We start from the raw sequence: 22,888 nt of genomic DNA on the forward strand, positions 1-22,888 counted from the left end.
GCAATGGAGGCTGTTCAGAGAAGGTTCACTAGGTTGATTCTGGAGATAGGTTGAGCCTATACACATTGGAGTTCAGAAGGATGAGAGGTGATCTTATCAAAACATACACGATAATGAGGGGGCTCAACAAGGTGGATGCAGAGAGGATATTTCCATTCATAGGGGAAACTAAAACGATAGGGAAATAGTCTCAGAATAAGGGGCTGCCCATTTAAAACTAAGATCAGGAGAAATTTCTTCTCAGGTTTGTAAATCTTTGGAATTCTCTGCCCCAGAGAGCTGTGGAGGCTGGGTCATTGAATATATTTAAGGCGGAGATAGACAGACTTTTTGAGCGACAGGAGAGCAAAGTATTATGGGGAGCGGGCAGAGAAGTGGAGCTGAGTCCATGATCAGATCAGCCATGATTTTACTTAATGGCGGAGCAGGCTCGAGGGCCAACTCCTGCTCCTATTTCTTATGTACTTGGCATCAAGCTTGAGTTTTAAAAGCCTCTAAATTGTAGGATTGAGATGGTAAGGAGTTGCAGTTTCAACGAGTTGCTTGAAATGCCTCAGACATAAAATAATTCCAAAATATCCAAACATAATGTCTGTGGTTAATGTTATGACATGCATCGATCCATTGGTGAGTTAAATGGACAAATCGCAAACAGCAGCAATCAGCAAGGTAAGCTTCTTGATTTTACCAGAGCATTTTTGAAACTCGGATGGCCAAGTTACAACTATCAACAGCAACAAAAACCAGAGCAAATCTTTCTGTACCAATTTAATCAAAAGATTTAACGAGGAAAACTCCTGTCACTGCATGCGGGTGATGAATTGTGTGTATGGATTGATAGAACAGCTGCCCCATCCTTTTGGTTCTCCATGTGAGACACTTATGCAAACACACCTAGTAGCCTGGCAGCTAAGCTGAAGGAGAGAACGGAAAGGTTGCAACAACTCGCCTAACGGTCCATCAAATGGCATGAAAGGAGGTATTTAACTTGCTAGCCACATTGTAGACTTCGAAGACAGCCACTATCACTGCTGGTGTTATGAAGCCCAAACACACACACCACAGTCCCTGTTAGTTGCACCAGGGCTAGTCATCAGGCTGGAGTTGGAGCAGACGTATTCATAAACCTGTAGCGCTGTCACAGAAAATATCTGAGGGATTTTGGCATCAAAGGCAGCACATCCAGCAAATAACGTGCAACAATGTACACAGCACATGACCAAGTGCAAGAGATGATAGTCACACAAGTACTGCAGAGGGAGTGCATGTATCATATTTTATTAAGTTGTATACTGCTGGTGTTAAGTTGTACACTGTGGAAGATTATGGAATACTTAGCTCGATCAATGGTCTGACTTTTTTTTCGAGCTGGACTTCAAAGTCTTGGTAACTTCTGAGTATTGATAAATGAAACACAGACTCCCATGATTGGGTTCAGTATGGATGTACATAATTTATTACAATTTTACATTAAAAATATTCATGTGTTCCAAAATAACCTGGTAATTAAGAAACTATTTACACCTCAGACAAATTGAGCTTACAATATGTACCTTAGATTTGTGAATTGAAGTTTGACCCATCAGTTGCTATAATGGATGGACTAATGGAAGTAGATTATGTTTTCCCCCACATCCCAGATGGGAATTTCAATTAACCATTTATTAATTGTGACTTCAAGGGTTTGAGTGGCCTATTCCTGTTCCTATGTTTTACTCTTCACAAGTTAGGAATCTAGATTTCACATTGGATGTGGTGAAAAGGCTGGGGGACCCTGGCTCCTCTTACTGGAATAAAGTTCTTCCTGTGGAGAGAGTCAGGCCAGGAGCTTAAATCCAACACCAAAGATCTGACCAACATAACATCTCAGGGCACAAACCATTGTCTAGACAACAATTTGCATTTATATACCGCTTTTAACATAATCAAACGTCCTATGGTGTCAGAAGGAGGATCACAGCCTGAACTGCAGAGCCCAAACTCAGAATTCAGGACAGTTGAAGAGTGTATAGTAACATAGAAACATAGGTGCAGGAGTAGGCGATTCAGCCCTTCGAGCCTGCACCGCCATTCAATGAGTTCATGGCTGAACATGCAACTTCAGTACCCCCCTTCCTGCTTTCTCACCATACCCCTTGATCCCCCTAGTAGTAAGGACTTCATCTAACTCCTTTTTGAATATATTTAGTGAATTGGCCTCAACAACTTTCTGTGGTAGAGAATTCCACAGGTTCACCACTCTCTGGGTGAAGAAATTCCTCCTCATCTCGGTCCTAAATGGCTTACCCCTTATCCTTAGACTATGACCCCTGCTTCTGGACTTCCCCAACATTGGGAACATTCTTCCTGCATCTAACCTGTCCAAACCCGTCAGAATTTTAAACGTTTCTATGAGATCCCCTCTCATTCTTCTGAACTCCAGTGAATACAAGCCCAGTTGATCCAGTCTTTCTTGATAGGTCAGTCCCACCATCCCGGGAATCAGTCTGGTGAATCTTCGCTGCACTCCCTCAATAGCAAGAATGGCCTTCCTCAAGTTAGGAGACCAAAACTGTACACAATACTCCAGGTGTGGCCTCACCAAGGCCCTGTACAACTGTAGCAACACCTCCCTGCCCCTGTACTCAAATCCCCTCGCTATGAAGGCCAACATGCCATTTGCTTTCTTAACCGCCTGCTGTACCTGCATGCCAACCTTCAATGACTGATGTACCATGACACCCAGGTCTCGTTGCACCTCCCCTTTTCCTAATCTGTCACCATTCAGATAATAGTCTGTCTCTCTGTTTTTACCACCAAAGTGGATAACCTCACATTTATCCACATTATACTTCATCTGCCATGCATTTGCCCACTCACCTAACCTATCCAAGTCACTCTGCAGCCTCATAGCATCCTCCTCGCAGCTCACACTGCCATCCAACTTAGTGTCATCCGCAAATTTGGAGATACTACATTTAATCCCCTCGTCTAAATCATTAATGTACAATGTAAACAGCTGGGGCCCCACTAGTCACTGCCTGCCACTCTGAAAAGTACCCATTTACTCCTACTCTTTGCTTCCTGTCTGACAACCAGTTCTCAATCCACGTCAGCACACTACCCCCAATCCCATGTGCTTTAACTTTGCACATTAATCTCTTGTGTGGGACCTTGTCGAAAGCCTTCTGAAAGTTCAAATATACCACATGAACTGGTTCTCCCTTGTCCACTTTACTGGAAACATCCTCAAAAAATTCCAGAAGATTTGTCAAGCATGATTTCCCTTTCACAAATCCATGCTGACTTGGACCTATCATGTCACCTTTTACCAAATGCGCTATGACATCCTTAATAATTGATTCCATCATTTTACCCACTACTGAGGTCAGGCTGACCGGTCTATAATTCTGTTTTCTCTCTCCCTCCTTTTTTAAAAAAAGTGGGGTTACATTGGCTACCCTCCACTCGATAGGAACTGATCCAGAGTCAATGGAATGTTGGAAAATGACTGTCAATATATCTGCTATTTCCAAGGCCACCTCCTTAAGTACTCTGGGACGCAGTCCATCAGGCCCTGGGAAGTTATCGGCCTTCAATCCCATCAATTTCCCCAACACAATTTCCCGACTAATAAAGATTTCCCTCAGTTCCTCCTCCTTACTAGACCCTCTGACCCCTTTTATATCCGGAAGGTTGTTTATGTCCTCCTTAGTGAATACCGAACCAAAGTACTTGTTCAATTGGTCTGCCATTTCTTTGTTCCCCGTTATGACTTCCCCTGATTGACTGCAGGGGACCTACGTTTGTCGTTACTAACCTTTTTCTCTTTACATACCTATAGAAACTTTTTCAGTCCGTCTTAATGTTCCCTGCAAGCTTCCTCTCGTACTCTATTTTCCCTGCCCTAATCAAACCCTTTGTCCTCCTCTGTTGAGTTGTAAATTTCTCCCAGTCCCCAGGTTGGCTGCTATTTCTGGCCAATTTGTATGCCACTTCCTTGGCTTTAATACTATCCCTGATTTCCCTTGATAGCCACGGTTGAGCCACCTTCCCTTTTTTATTTTTATGCCAGACAGGAATGTACAATTGTTGTAGTTCATCCATGCGGTCTCTAAATGTCTGCCATTGCCCATCCACAGTCAACCCCTTAAGTATCATTCGCCAATCTATCCTAGCCAATTCACGCCTCATACCTTCAAAGTTACCCTTCTTTAAGTTCTGGACCATGGTCTCTGAATTAACTGTTTCATTCTCCATCCTAATGCAGAATTCCACCATATTATGGTCACTCTTCCCCAAGGGGCCTCGCACAACGAGATTGCTAATTAATCCTCTCTCATTACACAACACCCAGTCTAAGATGGCCTCCCCCCTAGTTGGTTCCTCGACATATTGGTCTAGAAAACCATCCCTTATGCACTCCAGGAAATCCTCCTCCACCGTATTGCTTCCAGTTTGGCTAGCCCAATCTATGTGCATATTAAAGTCACCCATTATAACTGCTGCACCTTTATTGCATGCACCCCTAATTTCCTGTTTGATGCCCTCCCCAACATCACTACTATTGCATTAATCTCCTCTTTAACCAGCAATGCTACCCCACCTCCTTTTCCTTTTATTCTATCCTTCCTGAATGTTGAATACCCTTGGATGTTGAGTTCCCAGCCCTGATCATCCTGGAGCCACGTCTGCATAATCCCAATCACATCATATTTGTTAACATCTATTTGCACAGTTAATTCATTCACCTTATCAAAAAGTAGCTCTGTGCCAGTGATTCTCACCAGCCTCATTGGAGGCCAGCAGAAATCAATGTCTCAGGAGTGGGGTAAGGGACCCAGTGGAAACTGCATTGGGCCAGTACCTCTTCATCCATGACCATATTAAGAGACACAGGGTAATCAATAGGCTGGTCCATAGTTATAGTTGGAGAACACATGGTCTCCCAGGTATTTGAGAATCAAATGTTCTCCTGATTAAGCATGGGGAAGCAAGTGTGCATGGGATCTTCAAGTAGTTAGGAGACAACATTGTGGCCTTACATTAAAATTAAATTACACAGATTGACCAGGGATATACGATATTTTGGTAATAGGTACTGGGTATAACTGAGTAGAGAAAAACAAGAGTTTTTTTTTAGTGCTTTACCCAGTAATTCCACATTGCAACGCATTTGGCAGAAATCTGTGTGTCATATTTTCCCTGTCTGACAATGGAACTGCTTCAGGTTTTTAGTAACTGGTAAAGCGACATTGACACAATTTTCACACAACAAAGAATTAATTTGCTTTTATTCGCTCTTTATATGGGAATTGGAGTTATACTCGAAAAGGAAAAATATGCAGGGCTATGGGGAAAGAGCAAGGGATGGGTCTAATTGAATAGCTCTTTCAAAGAGCTAGCACATTCACGATAGGCCGAATGGCAGCCTCCTCTGCTGTAAGATTCTAGACTTCTTTCATATTGTTTTTAAAGTGAAACACAGATCATTTTGCTCAATGATGCAGTGTTTGGCTGCAGTGTATTTTAACAGGGCTCGGACAGCTTGAGGCAGGTGTAAGTAACTTGCAACAGTTGGACCACGTAGTGTGGATTAACCAGATTTTCAGCCCTCCCCAATGAGCTATTCAGAACAGAGGTCCCAGGTTTGAGCTCAGTTGTGGCAGCAGTAGGGGCCTGCAATTAACCTCAGTACCACTAGATTAAGGAGAGGGAAATGGCTATCCAATGACTCCTGCTGTAAAGTGCATGTGCGGGGAAGCAGTGGAGGACAAGATATGCCTCCACTTATATTAATCAGATTGAGATTTACTGGTGACATACATGAAGGATGGCTACATGATGGTAATAGCAGAACACAGGGATTAATTGTAGCACCTTACAGTGAGAGCCAACGTCTGCAGGAGAGGAGAACACAAAATACAGCAGAGCAATTTCAATGCAACAACTTCAGCTCCATCTCAGTCTGTGATGTTACCTGAAATCTGTCAACTAGTTTGTAGCTTTCAGGTTCATCAATCTGGGAATCCATTATATTCTATATATAAACCAACTGAACCCCTCGATTAGATTCCATCCTGTAACTCACCCCTGGGTATCTGTTATTCTACATATAAACAACTTGTATTTATAGAACGCCTTTAACATAGTAAAATGTCCCAAGGCGCTTCACAGGAGTGTTACAAGACAAAAAAATTAATTTGACACCGAGCCAGATAAGAAATTGCGAAAGATGAACAAAAACTTGGTCAAAGAGGTAGGTTTTAAGGAGTGTCTTGAAGGAGGAAAGAGAGGTCGAGAAGCAGAGAGGTTTAGGGAGGCAGTTCCAGAGCTTAGGGCCTAGGCAACTGAAGGGACAGCATTGATAGTTGAGCAGTTATAATCAGGGATGCTCAAGAGGGCAAACTTAAGGAACGCAGATACCTTGGGGGGTTGTGAGGCTGAAGGAGATGACAGAGATAGGGAGGGGCGAGGCCATGGAGGGATTTATAAACAAGGATGAGAATTTTGAAGTCGAGGTGTTGCTTAACCGGGAGCCAATGTAGGTCAGCGAGCACAGGGGTGATGGGCGAGTGGGACTTGGTGCGAGTTAGGACATGGGTTGCCGAGTTTTGGATGACCTCAAGTTTACTTACAAATCACAATTAAATTTCTACCCTGTATTGTCATAGTTTATTAGCATAAGTAGATACCAATACAATATTGGGAATAAAATGTCACATTAGACAATACACTTTAATGCTGTGCAATATGCTTCTTGTGGGATACTCCAATTCTCTTCCCCCATCAGTGACAAACCTATACCCACCCATATTTCAACCCTCCAGCTCAAATGCTCTCTTTAGATACAACCCACACTTACAAGGACAGAATTTCTAATTGTGCAGCCTGATGTTTATCACAGTTTAACAGAATATAGCAGGAACATTTTACATACCCAGCACTCGTGGCATAACCACTAATTAATTCACTCCAGCGATCCATTACTCTCAGTGATACTGTAACAGACATGGTAGTGATAAGCAAAGACCCACATGAATTATCAGGTAGTTCTCCCATATCATGATTGCTGTAAATGTTAAAAATCTCGATAGTCTCGATTATGTTTAGAAGCTCCAAAACTAGGATAGGGACAGTGGATGGAAAAGGGAGAGTGAAGGGTGGGGCCAGAAAAGCTAACAATTAATAATTACCATAAAGAGTGCTGGTTTTATTTGGGTTGGGAACAGTAGCAGACTGCACTATCACAGTATATAAAAAAACTCATTATACTATCCTAGAAATGTAAAACAATTCAGAACATTCTACATACAGACACCAACCCACTTATCCCAAAATTAGGGTTTTTTTAACAAAAATGAACAGGAGAAAAAGTTCTATTCAACACACTATTTGGACCAGTGGCAGGTTAAATACACACACACTGAATAATCAGCCATTGCACAAATGGTAGACAGGCCATCAACCCGGGGATTCGAGTGAGCATTCAACTCTCTCTTTTCACTAAGTTGGGGGCAATGAGCGCTCTGGGAAATGGAACACTTCCATTTCAGACACCCAGTGTCAGCAGCACTCAAAAGTAAGGTGCAGCATAGGTCAGATGCAAACTCTCTACAAGAGCTTCCCCCCTAGTATGCCAGTTTTCCTTTTCCCATACCATAACCCAGATTCCAGTGTGAAGGTCAGTGTCTAACACATGGTAACACCCAGTCAGACAGTCTCCATTAGTAATATACTGCTCTGCATTCGTGTAATCACTGAAACAAGTTATTCATAAGTTAACATTTGGATTCATTTTTAAAAAGTGTAATTTATAAAGCATTTACCAGTTTACTTAAATGTCTGCTTTTAAAAACATCCACACTCTATTGACAGCTACCAGGTACTGGTAACAGTTACCAATCTTTGTTGGGAGGATGGAATGGTCACTGCATAGTCTTTGGCCACTGGACACCTACCAGCGGGCCATGAAAAATGGGGTTCATTTGTTGCCCCCACAAACGTACCATTGTTTCAACACTGCCACCAAGCACTAGACTCCCATGACTGGGCGAATGATGACTGCCTTACACGCTGAGGAGTGGAATGCATCCTACGCCAACCCCACCTTCGTGACATACCATGGGGGCCATGAACGTCCAGCGGTTTGTATCGGTGTCATACATCTCCATCGAGTTCAAATTGTACTGTCCGTCGTAGCCACCGATGGCGTATAAGCGGCCACAGTTCGACACGAGGGACACCCGGCTGCGGCGAGTGTTCATGGGGACGAGCGGATACCACTGGTCCGAAGCAGAGTTGTAAACCTCCACGATACTCAGGAAACCCGAGCCATCATAACCGCCGCAAACGTACATCTGGCTGCCAAGGGATGCAGCTCCGTGGCGACAGCGTTTATTGAGCATACTCGGCACGGGGTACCAGGTAGTGGTGTGATGATTATAGCATTCAACCTGTTTTATTTAACAAAAGTGCTCATTTTAAAAACAGTCTAGAAGAAGAAAAAGCTATTTGACCCATCTTCAATCATTCATCTAGCTAACCAAGAGTTCTCCTAACACATCACCCAACTCATTCTTAAATGATTCAGGGCTTTTTCCCCCCCACCCTGTCCAGAAGCCCCTTTGTATGCAGAATCTCACATGAGATATTTCTGGGCAGGGTTTTTACATTCATCCCTGGGATATGGATGTTGCTGGCAAGGCTGGCATTTATTGCCCTACCGCAGCTGTCCGAGACTGGTGGTTGTGGGCCTGTTTCTTAAACGGCTGCAGTCTGCTTGGTGAATATGCTCCCACAATGCTGGTTAGAGGGAATTCTAGAATTTTGACCCGTGACGATGAAGGAACTGCGATACATGTTCAAGTCAGGATGGTATGTGACTTGGAGGGAAAACTTAGAGGTGAAACTTGGAGGTGATGTTGTTCCCAAGCATCTGCCTGCCCTTAGTCAGTCATCGAGGTTGTGGAGGTCGGGGGTTTAGGAGTTTCTGCCAAAAAAGCCTTGGCGACTTGCTGCAGTGCATCGGTAGATAGTGCACACTGTAACTGCAGTACACCCGTGGTGGAGGGAGTGGATAATTGGGCCAGTAGAGTATTGTTGCAGCTGCACCCATTCAGGGGGGTGAGGATGAAGCCTTGGAATCATTTGATACTTGGGTTATATTGGTAAAACCAATCAGCCTGTTTCTAACATATTCTTTGTAACTACTCCACTGGACAGCAAGAGTGAGCACCACGAGGGGGAAAAAAATGCTTAAGATGCTGTACTTGTGGACTAGTTGCTCGGCTTTTGCACTTATGAAGTACATCACAGATTACGGAGTTGCTCTCTTCATACACAGCTCTTTGCCTCTCTTCCCTGCTGGAGCTAGTTTCCGATATAACAGAACGTACCGTATTAAATATCTGCAGTCCATCGTGTCCTCCAGAGACATAGATCCTCCCTTCAAATACGGTGACCCCTGCAGCACTGCGACACGCACTCATTGGAGTCACCGACACCCATCTGTTGGGAACCGAAGCAGAGAAAGAGACAGGTTAGCAAAATAATTTCTCTGAGCTTCCCTTTTAGTTTCTTTTGCTGTTGATCTTAAAAGTAGTTACCAACCAGTACAAATAGTTTGGTCCTCTTCATCTCATCAAAACCTTCATAATTTTGAAAACCCACCTCTTTGTTCAAACTCTTGGTCACCCCTCCTAATCTCTCCTCCTTTGTTTGAGTCTATTTTTTCTTTACACTTCTGAGGAGTGCCTTGGGATGTTGTTTCTATGCAAAGGGGTAATATAAATGTAAGCTTTTGTTGGCATTATCTTAGTGAATCGCTTCTGGTGACAGCCGCGGCTCAGATGGTAGCACTCGCGCCTCCAAATCAGAAGATGGAGGTTCAAGTCCCACTCCAGAAACTCGTGCACAAAATCCAGTGCAGTACTGAGGAGGTACTGCACTGTTGTAGGTGCTGTCTTTCAGAGGAGACTGTAAACCGAGGCCTCATCTTCCCTCTTAGATGACATAAAAGATCCCAAGAGCAGGGGAGTTCTCCCTGCTGCCTGGGCCAATATTTATCCCTCAACAAACAGCCTCTCTGGTCATTATCTCATTCTCATTTTTTTTTTATTCGTTCATAGGATATGGGCGTCACTAGCAAGGCCAGCATTTATTGCCCATTCCTAATTGCCCTCGAGAAGGTGGCGCTGGTCCGCCTTCTTGAACCGCTGCAGTCCTTCTGGTGAAGGTGCTCCCACAGTGCTGCTAGGGAGGGATTTCCAGTATTTTAAACCCACGATGAAGGAACGACTATATACTTCCAAGTGACTTGGGGGTGATGGTGCTTCCATGCGCCAACTGCCCTCGTCCTTCTAGGTGGTAGAGGCTCCAGGTTTGGGAGGTGCTGTCAAAGAAGCCTTGGTAAGTTACTGCAGTGCATCTTGTAGATGGTACACACTGCAAGTGCGGTGTGCCAGTGGTGGAGGGAGTGAATGTTTAAGGTGGTGGATGGGGTGCCGATCAAGCAGGCGGTTTTGACCTGGATGGTGTTGAGCTTCTTGAGTGTTGTCAGAGTTGCACTCATCCAGGCAAGTAGAGTGTATTCCATCACACTCCTGACTTGTGTTTTGCAGATGGTGAAAAGGCTTTGGGAAGTCAGGATACCCATCTCTGATCTGCTCTTGCAGCCACAGTATGTGTGGCTGGTCCAGTTAAGTTTTTGATCAATGGTGACCCCCCCAGGATGTTGATAGTGGGGGGGTTCGGCTATGGCAATGCCGTTGAATGTCAAGGGGCGGTGGTTAGACTCTTGCTTGCTGGAGATATTCATTGCCTGGCACTTGTGTTGCGAATTTTAGAACAGAAGAACATAAGAATTAGGAACAGGAGTAGGCCATCGAGCCCCTCGAGCCTCCTCCACCATTCAACAAGATCATGGCTGATCTGGCTGTGGACTCAGCTCCACTTATCCATCCGCTCACCATCACCCTTAATTCCCTTATTGGTTAAAAATCTATCTATCTGTGATTTGAATACATTCAATGAGCTAACCTCAACTGCTTCCTTGGGCAGAGAATTCCACAGATTCACAACCCTCTGGTAGAAGAAATTCCTTCTCAACTCAGTTTTAAATTGGCTCCCCTGTATTTTGAGGCTGTGCCCCCTAGTTCTAGTCTCCCCGACCAGTGGAAACAACCGCGCTGCCTCTATTTGTCTATCCCTTTCATTATTTTAAATGTTTCTATAAGATCACCCCTCATCCTTCTGAACTCCAACGAGTAAAGACCCAGTCTACTCAGTCTATCATAAGGTAACCCCCTCATCTCCGGAATCAGCCGAGTGAATCGTCTCTGTACCCCCTCCAAAGCTAGTATATCCTTCCTTCAGTAAGGTGACCAAAACTGCACGCAGTACTCCAGGTGCGGCCTCAGAATACCCTGTACAGTTGCAGCAGGACCTCCCTGCTTTTGTACTCCATCCCTCTCGCAATGAAGGCCAACATTCCATTTGCCTTCCCGATTACCTGCTGTACCTGCAAACTAACTTTTTGGGATTCATGCACAAGGACCCCCAGGTCCCTCTGTACCGCAGCATGTTGTAATTTCTCCCCATTCAAATAATATTCCCTTTTACTGTTTTTTTCCCCCAAAGTGGATGACCTCACATTTTCCGACATTGTATTCCATCTGCCAAACCTTAGCCCATTCGCTTAACCTATCTAAATCTCTTTGCAGCCTATGTTCTCTACACAACCTGCTTTCCCACTAATCTTTGTGTCATCTGCAAATTTTGTTACACTACACTCTGTCCCCTCTTCCAGGTCATCTATGTATATTGCAAACAGTTGTGGTCCCAGCACCGATCCCTGTGGCACACCACTAACCACTGATTGCCAACCTGAAAAGGACCCATTTATCCCGACTCTCTGCTTTCTGTTAGTTAGCCAATTCTCTATCCATGCTAATACATTTCCCCTGACTCCGCGTACCTTTATCTTCTGCAGTAACTTTTTGTGTGACACCTTATCAAATGTCTTTTGGAAATCTAAATACACCACATCCATCGGTACACCTCTATCCACCATGCTTGTTATATCCTCAAAGAATTCCAGTAAATTAGTTAAACATGATTTCCCCTTCATGAATCCATGTTGTGTCTGCTTGATTGCATTATTCCTATCTAGATGTCCTGCTATTTCTTCCTTAATGATAGCTTCAAGCATTTTCCCCACTACAGATGTTAAACTGGCCTATAGTTACCTGCCTTTTGTCTGCCCCTTTTTAAAAAAAAAGTGGCTTTACATTAGCTGCTTTCCAATCCGCTGGTACCTTCCCAAAGTCCAGAGAATTTTGGTAGATTATAACGAATGCATCTGCTATAACCTCCGCCATCTCTTTTAATACCCTTGGGATGCATTTCATCAGGACCAGGGGACTTGTCTACCTTGAGTCCCATTAGCCTGTCCAGCACTACCCCCCCACCCACCCCCCCCCCCACCACCCACCCCCCCCCCCCCCCCCCCCACCGAGTGATAGTGATTGTCTCAAGCGCCTCCCTTCCCACATTCCCGTGACCAGCAATTTTTGGCATGGTTTTTGTGTCTTCCACTGTGAAGACCGAAGCGAAATAATTGTTTAAGGTCTCAGCCATATCCACATTTCCCATTATTAAATTCCCCTTCTCATCTTCTAAGAGACCAACATTTACTTTAGCCACCCTTTTCCGTTTTATATATCGGTAAAAGCTTTTACTATGTTTTTATGTTTTGCGCAAGTTTACTTTCATAATCTATCTTTCCTTTCTTTATTGCTTTCTTCGTCATTCTTTGCTGTCGTTTAAAATTTTCCCAATCTTCTAGTTTCCCCACTAACCTTAGCCACCTTATACGCATTGGTTTTTAATTTGATACTCTCCTTTATTTCCTTGGTTATACATGGCTGGTTATCCCTTCTCTTACCGCCCTTCTTTTTCACTGGAATATATTTTTGTTGAGCACTATGAAAGAGCTCCTTAAAAGTCCTCCACTGTTCTTCAATTGTGCCACCGTTTAGTCTGTGTTCCCAGTCTACTTGAGCCAACTCTGCCCTCATCCCATTGTAGTCCCCTTTGTTTAAGCATAGTACGCTCATTTGAGACACTACTTCCTCACCCTCAATCTGTATTACAAATTCAACCATACTGTGATCACTCATTCCGAGAGGATCTTTTACTAGGAGATCATTTATTATTTCTGTCTCATTACACAGGACCAGATCTAAGATAGCTTGCTCCCTTGTCGGTTCTGTAACATACTGTTCAAAGAAACAATCCCATATGCATTCTATGAATTCCTCCTCAAGGCTACCCCGTGCGATTTGATCAATCGATATGTAGGTTAAAATTCCCCATGATTACTGCCGTTCCTTTTTCACATGCCTCCATTATTCCCTTGATTATTGTCCGCCCCACCGTGAAGTTATTATTTAGGGACCTATTATTGAGCCACTAGTGACTTTTTCCCCTTACTATCTCTAATCTCCACCCTGTTCATTAGAGCCAATATCATCTCTCACAACTGCCCTGATATCATCCTTTATTAACAGAGCTACCCCCTTCCTCCTTTCCCTTCTTGTCTATCTTTCCAAATTATCAGATACCCCTGTATGTTTAATTCCCAGTCTTGGCCACCCTGCAACCACGTTTCAGGAATGGCCACCAAATCATACCCATTTGTAATGATTTGTGCCGTCAACTCATTTACTTTGTTTCGAATGTTAGGTGCGTTTAGGTAAAGTGTTTTAATACTAGTTTTTAAACCATGATTTTTAGTTTTGACCCCCTCCTGCAGCCCCTTTATATTCATACATATTGTCCATTCCTATCACGTTGTGGTTTACACTTACCCCAGTGTTACTCTGCTCTGTTGCCTCCTGCCTTTTGCATTCTTTCTTGGAGTTCTGTTCATCGGAGCTCTCACCCACTCTAACTAGCTCAGAGCCCTCTCCTGGGTTCCCATCCTTCTGCCAAGCTAGTTTAAAGCCATCCCAAGCGCACGATCAAAACACCCACAGGAACATTGGTCCCGTCTCTGTTGAGGTGTAACCTGTCCGACTTGTACAGGTCCCACTATCCCAGAAGCGGTCCCAATTGTTCAGGAAACTAAAGCCCTCCCTCCTACACCAATGCCCCAGCCACGTATTTATCTGACTAGCCTTCCTATTTCTACCCTCACTAGTACGTGGCACTGGCAGTAATCCAGAGATTACCACCTTTGAGATCCTGGCTTTCAATCTTACTCCTAGCTCCCTAAACTCAGCTTTCAGGACCTCGTCAGTAGTCAGAAGAGAGTACCGGTTGGAGAGCAGGATAGCCTCAGGGGACTCCTGCACTACCTGCCTCGCCATACTCTTGTGTGCGACTTTACTTGCCACTTATCAGCCCAAGCCTGAATGTCATCCAGGTCTTGCTGCATCCAGGCATGGACTGCTCATTATCTGAGGAGTAGCAAATGGCACTGAATACTGTGCGGTCCCCCATTGACTACAATTTTACTGGGACTCCTTGATGCCAACTTGGTCAAATGCTGCCTTGGTGTCAAGGGCAGTCACTCTTACCTCACCTCTGGAATTCAGCTCTGTTGTACATGTTTGGACCAAGGCTGTAATGAGGTCTGGAGCCAAGTGGTCCTGCCGGATCCCAAACTGGGCCTTGGTGAGCAGGTTATTGGCTAGGTAAGTGCCGCTCGATAGCATTGTCGATGACACCTTCCAACACTTTGCTGATGATTGAGAGTAGACTGATGGGGCGGTAATTGGCCGGATTGGATTTGTCCTGCTTTTTGTGAACAGGATTTACCTCGGCAGTTTTCCACATGGTCAGATAGATGCCAGTGTTGTAGTTTTACTGGAATAGCTTAGAGGCGCTGCTAGTTCTGGAGCACAAGTCTTCAGCACGACAGCCGGGATGTTGTCAGGGCTCATAGCCTTTGCTGTATCCAGTGTACTCCATCATTTCTTGATATCGCGTGGAGTGAACTGAATTGGCTGAAGACTGGCTTCTGTGATCTTAAGAGGAGGCTGCTATGTATCATCCACTGAGCACTTCTGGCTGAAGATGGTTGCAAACACATTAGCCTTGTCTTTTGCACTCATGTACTGGGTTCTGCCAGCATTGAGGATGGGGATTTTCATGGAGCCCCCTCCTGCCGTTAGTTGTTTAATTGTCCACCACCATTCACGACTGGACTGCAGAACTTTGATCTGATCTGTTGATTGTGAGATCGCTTAGCCCTGTCTCTAGCATGCTGCTTCCACTTTTTAGCATGCATAGAGTCCTGTGTTGCAGTTTCCCCAGATACCTCATTTCTTTTTTAGGTATGCCTGGTGCTGCTCTATTTTAATGACTTGGATGAAGGGACCGAGTTCAATGTAGCCAAGTTTGCTGATGATACAAAGATGGGTGGGAAAGCAAATTGTGAGGACACACAGAAATCTGCAAAGGGATATAGACAGGCTAAGAGAGAGGGCAAAAATTTAGCAGATGGAGTATAATGTGGGAAAATGAGAGATTATCCACTTTGGCAGAAATAATAGAAAAGTAAATTATAATTTAAACAGAGAAAAATTGCAAAGTGCTGCAGTACAGAGAGACCTGGGGGCTCCTTCTACACAAAACATAAAAAGTTAGTATGGCAGGTACAGCAAGTAATCAGGAAGGCAAATGGAATGTTGGCCTTTATTGCAAGGGGGAAGAGAGTATAAAAGCAGAGAAGTCCTGCTACAACTGTACAGGGTATTGGTGAGGCCACACCTAGAGTACTGTGTATAGTTTTGGTCTCCGTATTTAGGGATATACTTGTATTGGAGGCTGTTCAGAGAAGGTTCACTAGGTTGATTTCAGAGATGAGGGGGTTGACTTATGAGGATAGGTTGAGCCTATACACATTGGAGTTCAGATGAATGAGAGGTGATCTTATTGAAACTTATAAGATAATGAGGGGGCTCCACAAGTTGGATGCAGAGAGGATATTTCCACTCATAGAAACATAGAAATTTACAGCGCAGGAGGCCATTCTGACCCATCGTGTCCGCGCCAGCCGACAAAGAGCCACAATGCCCTTGATCAGCAGCCCTAAAGGTTACATATAAACCTATGAACAATGATGGAAAGATAAAGAGCACCCAGCCCAACCAATCTGCCTCAGCACAACTGCGACACTCCTTATACTAAAACATTCTACACTCCACCCCAACCGGAGCCATGTGATCTCCTGGGAGGGGCAAAAACCAGATAAAAACCCAGGCCAATTTAGGGAGAAAAAAAATCTGGGAAAATTCCTCTCCGACCCATCCAGGCGATTGAAACTAGTCCAGATCACCACCCTGGCCGTATTCCATTCCCTGTGGTACTTACCATTATATCTGCTCCGTCCAACAAAAGGTCATCCAGTCTAATCCCAATTACCAACTCTAGGTCCATAACCCTGTACGTTACTGCACTTTATCTCTTAAAAGTGGTGAGCATTTCTGCATCCACCACTCTTCCAGGCAACGAGTTCAGATTCCCACAACCCTCTGCGCAAAGCAGCCCCCCCTCAAATCCCCTCTAAACCTTCCACCAACCACCTTAAAACTATGCCACCTCGTAATAGACCCCTACACAATGGATAATAAAGGTCTATTTCCATTGATGTCCAAGCCCCTCAATATTTTGCACACCTCGATGAGGTCTCCTCTGTTCCAATGAGAACAAACCCAGCCTATCCAACTTGTTCCTCATAACTAAGATTCTCCATTCCAGGCAGTAAATCTCCTCTGCATCCTCTCCAGTGCAATCACGTCCTTCCTATAATTTGACGACCAGAACTACACGTAATACTCCAGCTGTGGCCTAACCAAAGTATTATACAATTTAAGCATAACCTCCCTGCTCTTATATTCTATGCCTCAGCCAATAAAGGTAAGCATTCCGTATGGCTTTTAACCACCTTATCCACCCGGCCTGCTACTTTCAGGGATCTGCGGACAAGCACTCCAAGGTCCCTTTGTTCATCTACACTATTAAGTGGCCTACTGCTTAATGTGTATACCCTTTCCTTATTAACCCTCCCAAAGTCATCACCTCACACTTCTCTGAATTAAATTCCATTTGCCACTGCTCTGCCCACCTGACCAGTAGATTGATATCCTCCTGCAGCCCATGACTTTCCTCTTCATTATCAACCACTCATCCTTGTCTGCAAACTTCTTAATCATACTCCCTCTATATTCAAATCTAAATTGTTGATATATACCACAAAAAGCAAGGGTCCCAGTACTGAGCCCACTGGAAACATCCTTCGTCACAAAAACATCCATCAATCATTACCCTTGGCTTCCTTCCTCCAAGCCAATTTTGGATCCAACTTGACACTTTGCCCTGTATCCCATGGGCTTTAACCTTCACGACCAGTCTACCATGTGGAACCTTATCAAAAAAGCTTTACTAATGTCCGTATAGACTACATCGTACGCACTATCCTCATCGATCCTCTTGGTTACCTCCTCAAAAAATTCAATCAGGTTAGTCAGACACAATCTTCCCTTAACAAATCCGTGCTGACTGTCCCTAATTAATCCTTGCCTTTCCAAATGCAGATTTATTTGTCTTTCAGGATTTTTTCCAATAATTTTCCCAGTTACTCGGCCTGTCCCTTTCTCCCTTCTTAAACAAGTAAAAGTGGAGGGCAGAGAAACCCAAGGCAAAAAGCAAAAAGGGCTACATTACAGCAAAATCCTAAAGGGGCAAAGGGTGTTAAAAAGACAAGCCCGAAGGTTCTGTGCCTCAATGCGAGGAGTATTTGGAATAAGGTGGACGAATTAACTGCGCAGATAGCAGTTAACGGATATGATGTAATTGGCATCATGGAGACATGGCTCCAGGGTGACCAAGGCTGGGAACTCAACATCCAAGGGTATTCAACATTTAGGAAGGATAGACAGAAAGGAAAAGGAGGTGGGGTGGCGTTGCTGGTTAAAGAGGAAATTAATGCAATAGTAAAGAAGGACATTAGCTTGGATGATGTGGAATCTGTATGGGTGGAGCTACAGAATACAAAAGGCAGAAAATGCTAGTGTGAGTTGCGTACAGACCACTAAATAGTAGTAATGAGGATGGGGACAGCATCAAACAAGAAATTAGGGATGCGTGCAATAAAGGTACAGCAGTTATCATGGACGACTTTAATCTAAATATTGACTGGACTAACGAAACTAGTAGCAATGGGCCCAAGTTTCGAGCCGCGCCTAGAACGGCGCAGTCCCGACCTGGACGCCTGTTTTTCACGCCACAAAGTGCGCCTAAAAAACCCTCCAGATTCTCCACCTCCCTGCAGGTCCTCTGGCCCTCGGCGCAGCGCAGCAGGAGCTGTAGGGGGCGGAGCGAGGTCCCTGCGCCGAAAACAGCGCCGGGACCTCTACACATGCGCGCTACAGTGGGCGCACAAGTGCAGTAGCTCCAGGAGCCCAAAACTGTGTGGGAGGGGCCCGAAGCACGCAGCCTCTAGCCCTGGCCGAATGGCCTCACTGGGGCTGCGTGAATAAGGCTCCTCCCACAGCCAGCTCCTGCTTCCTGCCGACCCGACTCGACTCCCGCTTCCCGCCTCCGGACCGGACCCGACACCGACCTGACTCCCGCCCCCGCCCCCACCCCCCCTCCCGGACCCGGCTCCCGCTCTCCCCCCCCCCCCCCCACCCGACCTGACCTCCCTCTCCCTCCCCCCGACCCGAACCGACCTCCCTCCCACCACCCAACGCCACCTACCTGTAAATCTGGTGCTGGGGACGGACCCGGCCCGTTCAGCCTCTCTCCCCCTTCTCCTTTGTCCCCCCTCCCCAATCTCCTTCCCCTCTCCCCCCCCCCCCCCACAATCTCCTTCCCCTCTCTCCCCCCCCCCCCAATCGCCTTCCCCTCCCCAATCTCCTTCCCCTCTCCCCGCCCCCCCCTCCCATCTCCTTCGCCTCTCCCCCCACCCCCCCAATCTCCTTCCCCTCTCCCCCCTCAATCTCCTCCCCCCTCCAATCTCCTTCCCCTCCCCCCCCCAATCTCCTTCCCCTCCCCCCCCAATCTCCTTCCCCTCCCCCCCCCAATCTCCTTCCCCTCCCTCCCCCCCCCAATCTCCTTCCCCTCCTTCCCCTTCCCCCCCCAATCTCCTTCCCCTCCCCCCCCAATCTCCTACCCCTCCCCCCCCCAATCTCCTACCCCTCCCCCCCCCAATCTCCTTCCCCTCCCCCCCCCAATCTCCTTCCCCTCCCCCCCCCAATCTCCTTCCCCTCCCCCCCCCAATCTCCTTCCCCTTCCCCCCCCCAATCTCCTTCCCCTTCCCCCCCCAATCTCCTTCCCCTTCCCCCCCCAATCTCCTCCCCTTCCCCCCCAATCTCCTTCCCCTTCCCCCCCCAATCTCCTTCCCCTTCCCCCCCCAATCTCCTTCCCCTTCCCCCCCCAATCTCCTTCCCCTTCCCCCCCAATCTCCTTCCCCTTCCCCCCCCAACTCCTTCCCCTTCCCCCCCCAATCTCCTTCCCCTTCCCCCCCCCAATCTCCTTCCCCTTCCCCCCCCCAATCTCCTTCCCCTTCCCCCCACAATCTCCTTCCCCTTCCCCCCACAATCTCCTTCCCCTTCCCCCCCACAATCTCCTTCCCCTTCCCCCCCCACAATCTCCTTCCCCTTCCCCCCCCACAATCTCCTTCCCCTTCCCCCCCCACAATCTCCTTCCCCTTCCCCCCCACAATCTCCTTCCCCTTCCCCCCCCACAATCTCCTTCCCCTTCCCCCCACAATCTCCTTCCCCTTCCCCCCACAATCTCCTTCCCCTTCCCCCCACAATCTCCTTCCCCTTCCCCCCACAATCTCCTTCCCCTTCCCCCCACAATCTCCTTCCCCTTCCCCCCCCAATCTCCTTCCCCTTCCCCCCCCCAATCTCCTTCCCCTTCCCCCCCCCAATCTCCTTCCCCTTCCCCCCCAATCTCCTTCCCCTTCCCCCCCAATCTCCTTCCCCTTCCCCCCCCAATCTCCTTCCCCTTCCCCCCCCAATCTCCTTCCCCTTCCCCCCCCAATCTCCTTCCCCTTCCCCCCCCCAATCTCCTTCCCCTTCCCCCCCCCAATCTCCTTCCCCTTCCCCCCCCAATCTCCTTCCCCTTCCCCCCCAATCTCCTTCCCCTTCCCCCCCCAATCTCCTTCCCCTTCCCCCCCCAATCTCCTTCCCCTTCCCCCCCCAATCTCCTTCCCCTTCCCCCCCCAATCTCCTTCCCCTTCCCCCCCAAATCTCCTTCCCCTTCCCCCCCCAATCTCCTTTATCCCCTTCTCCCACCCCCTTCTCCCCCATCCCTCCCCTCCCTCTCTCCCTCCCTCTACTCGCTGTCAGAAACACACACACAGACAGACAGATAGATAGAGACACTGACAGAGACACACTGGGGGGGCATCCCAGCACACTGTTGGAGGCTCCCGGTAAGTAGAAAATGTTTTATTTATTGATTTTTTAAAAACATTATTTCTTATTAATTTTTTTTGATTGACTTATTGGTTGATTTATTGATGTATTTATCATTTATTATTGATGATGGCTCTTTATTTGTAAAACTGAAGTGTTTAATGTTTGTAAACTTCCCTTTAAACCTCCCCCACCACCCCCCACCTTCCCCACCATTCCCTACGCCTGATTTTCTAAAGTGTAGACAAGGTTTTTTCGAGCGTACAAAAATCTTCATTTACTCCATTCTAAGTTAGTTTGGAGTAAGTTTTCACTGACGAAACTTTGAAAACACGCGTAAGTGGCCGGACACGCCCCCTTTTGAAAAAGAAATTCTGTTCCAAAGTGAAACTGTTCTAACTGACTAGAACTGGAGCAAACTAAATGACGAGAATTCCGATTTCTAAGATACTCTGTTCTACACCAGTTGCTCCTAAAAATCAGGAGCAAATCATGTGGAAACTTGGGGCCAATGTGGTGGGGGAGGATTTCCTGGAGTGTATTAGGGATGGTTTTCTCGACCAATATGTCAAGGAACCAACTAGAGTGCTGGCCTTTCTAGACCGTGTGATGTGTAATAAAAAAGGACTAATTAACAATCTTGCTGTGCAAGGCCCCTTGGGGAAAAGTGATCATAATATGGTAGAATTCTTATTAAGATGGAGAGTGACACAGTTAATTCAGAGACTAGGGTCCTGAATTTGGGGAAAGGTAACTTCGATGGTATGAGATGTGAATTGGCTAGAATAGACTGGTGAGTGATACTTAAAGGGTTGATGATGGATAGGCAATGGCAAACATTTAAAGATCACATGGATGAACTTCAACAATTGTACGCCCCTGTCTGGAGTAAAAATAAAATGGGGAAGGTGGCTCAACTGTGGCTAACAAGGGAAATTAAGGATAGTGTTAAATCCAAGGAAGAGGCATATAAATTGGCCAGAAAAAGCAGCAAACTTGAGGACTTGGAGAATTTTGTAATACAGCAGAGGAGGACAAAGGGTTTAATTAGGAAGGGGAAAATAGAGTATGAGAGGAAGCTTGCTGGGAACATAAAAACTGACTGAAAAAGCTTCTATAGATATGCGAAGAGAAAAAGATTAGTGAAAACAAACATAGGTCCCTTGCAGTCAGTTTCAGGTGAATTTCTAATGGGGAACAAAGAAATGGCGGACCAGTTAAACAAATACTTTGGTTCTGTTTTCACAAAGACAGACAAATAACCTTCCGGAAATACTAGGGGACCGAGGGTCTAGTGAGAAGAAGGTACTGAAGGATATCCTTATAAAGCAGGAAATTGTGTTAGGGAAATTGATGGGCTTGAAGGCCGATAAATCCCCAGGGCCTGATCGTCTGCATCCCAGAGTACTTAAAGAAGTGGCCATAGAAATAGTGGATGCATTGGTGATCATTTTCCAACAGTCTATCGACTGTGGATCAGTTCCTATGGACTGGAGGGTAGCTAATGTAACACCACAGTTTAAAAAAGGAGGGAGAGAGAAAACAGGGAATTATAGACCGGTTCGCCTGACATCGCTGGTGGGGAAAATGTTGGAATCAATTATTAAAGATGAAATAGCAGCGCATTTGGAAAACAGTGACAGGATCAGTCCAAGTCAGCATGGATTTATGAAAGGGAAATCATGCTTGACAAATCTTCTGGAAATTTTTGAGGATGTAATAGTAGAGTGGACAAGGGAGAACCAGTGCATGTGGTGTATTTGGACTTTCAAAAGGCTTTTGACAAGGTCCCACGGAAGAGATTGGTGTGCAAAATCAAAGCACATGGTATTGGGAGTAATGTACTGACGTGGATAGAGAACTGGTTGGCAGACAGGAAGCAGAGAGTCGGGATAAACTGGTTCTTTTCAGAGTGGCAGGCAGTGACTAGTGGGGTGCCGCAGGGCTCAGTGCTGGGACCCCAGTTCTTTACAATATACATTAATGATTTAGATGAAGGAATTGAGTGTAATATCTCCAAGTTTGCAGATGACACTAAACTGGGTGGTGGTGTGAGCTGTGAGAACGCTGCTAAAAGGCTACAGGGTGACTTGACAATCTAGGTGAGTGGGAAAATGCATGGCAGATGCAGTATAATGTGGATAAATGTGAGGTTATCCACTTTGGGGGCAAAAACACAAAGGCATAATATTATCTGAATGGCGGTAGATTAAGGGGGAGGTGCAACATGTCATGGTTTATCAGTCATTGAAAGGTGGCATGCAGGTACAGCAGGCGGTAAAGACGGCAAATGGTATGTTGGCCTTCATAGCTCGGGGATTTGAGTATAGGAGCAGTGAGGTCTTACTGCAGTTGTACAGGGTCTTGGTGAGGCCTCGCCTGGAATATTGAGAGAGTTTTGGTCTCCTAATCTGAGGAAGGACATTCTTGCTATTGAGGGAGTGCAGCAAAGGTTCACCAGACTGATTCCCAGG

The 22,888-nt window shown here is 46.0% G+C and overlaps 1 protein-coding gene across 1 annotated transcript in view; it reads right to left on the reverse strand.

Moving 5' to 3' along the window:
* Window positions 1-4,337: 4,337 nt before the first annotated feature.
* The window catches only part of klhl18 (kelch-like family member 18), a 34,270-nt gene continuing 15,719 nt past the window's right edge, over window positions 4,338-22,888 (reverse strand). The window contains exons 9-10 of the mRNA XM_070894705.1: window positions 9,378-9,489; window positions 4,338-8,435 (exon numbers count right to left, since the gene is read on the reverse strand). Of these exons, the coding sequence (XP_070750806.1) occupies window positions 8,049-8,435; window positions 9,378-9,489 (499 nt within the window). The 3' untranslated portion in view covers window positions 4,338-8,048. The remainder of the gene's footprint in view (window positions 8,436-9,377; window positions 9,490-22,888) is intronic.

Source organism: Pristiophorus japonicus, chromosome 1 (genome assembly GCF_044704955.1).
Source record: "Pristiophorus japonicus isolate sPriJap1 chromosome 1, sPriJap1.hap1, whole genome shotgun sequence".
Taxonomy (NCBI): Eukaryota; Metazoa; Chordata; class Chondrichthyes; family Pristiophoridae; genus Pristiophorus; species Pristiophorus japonicus.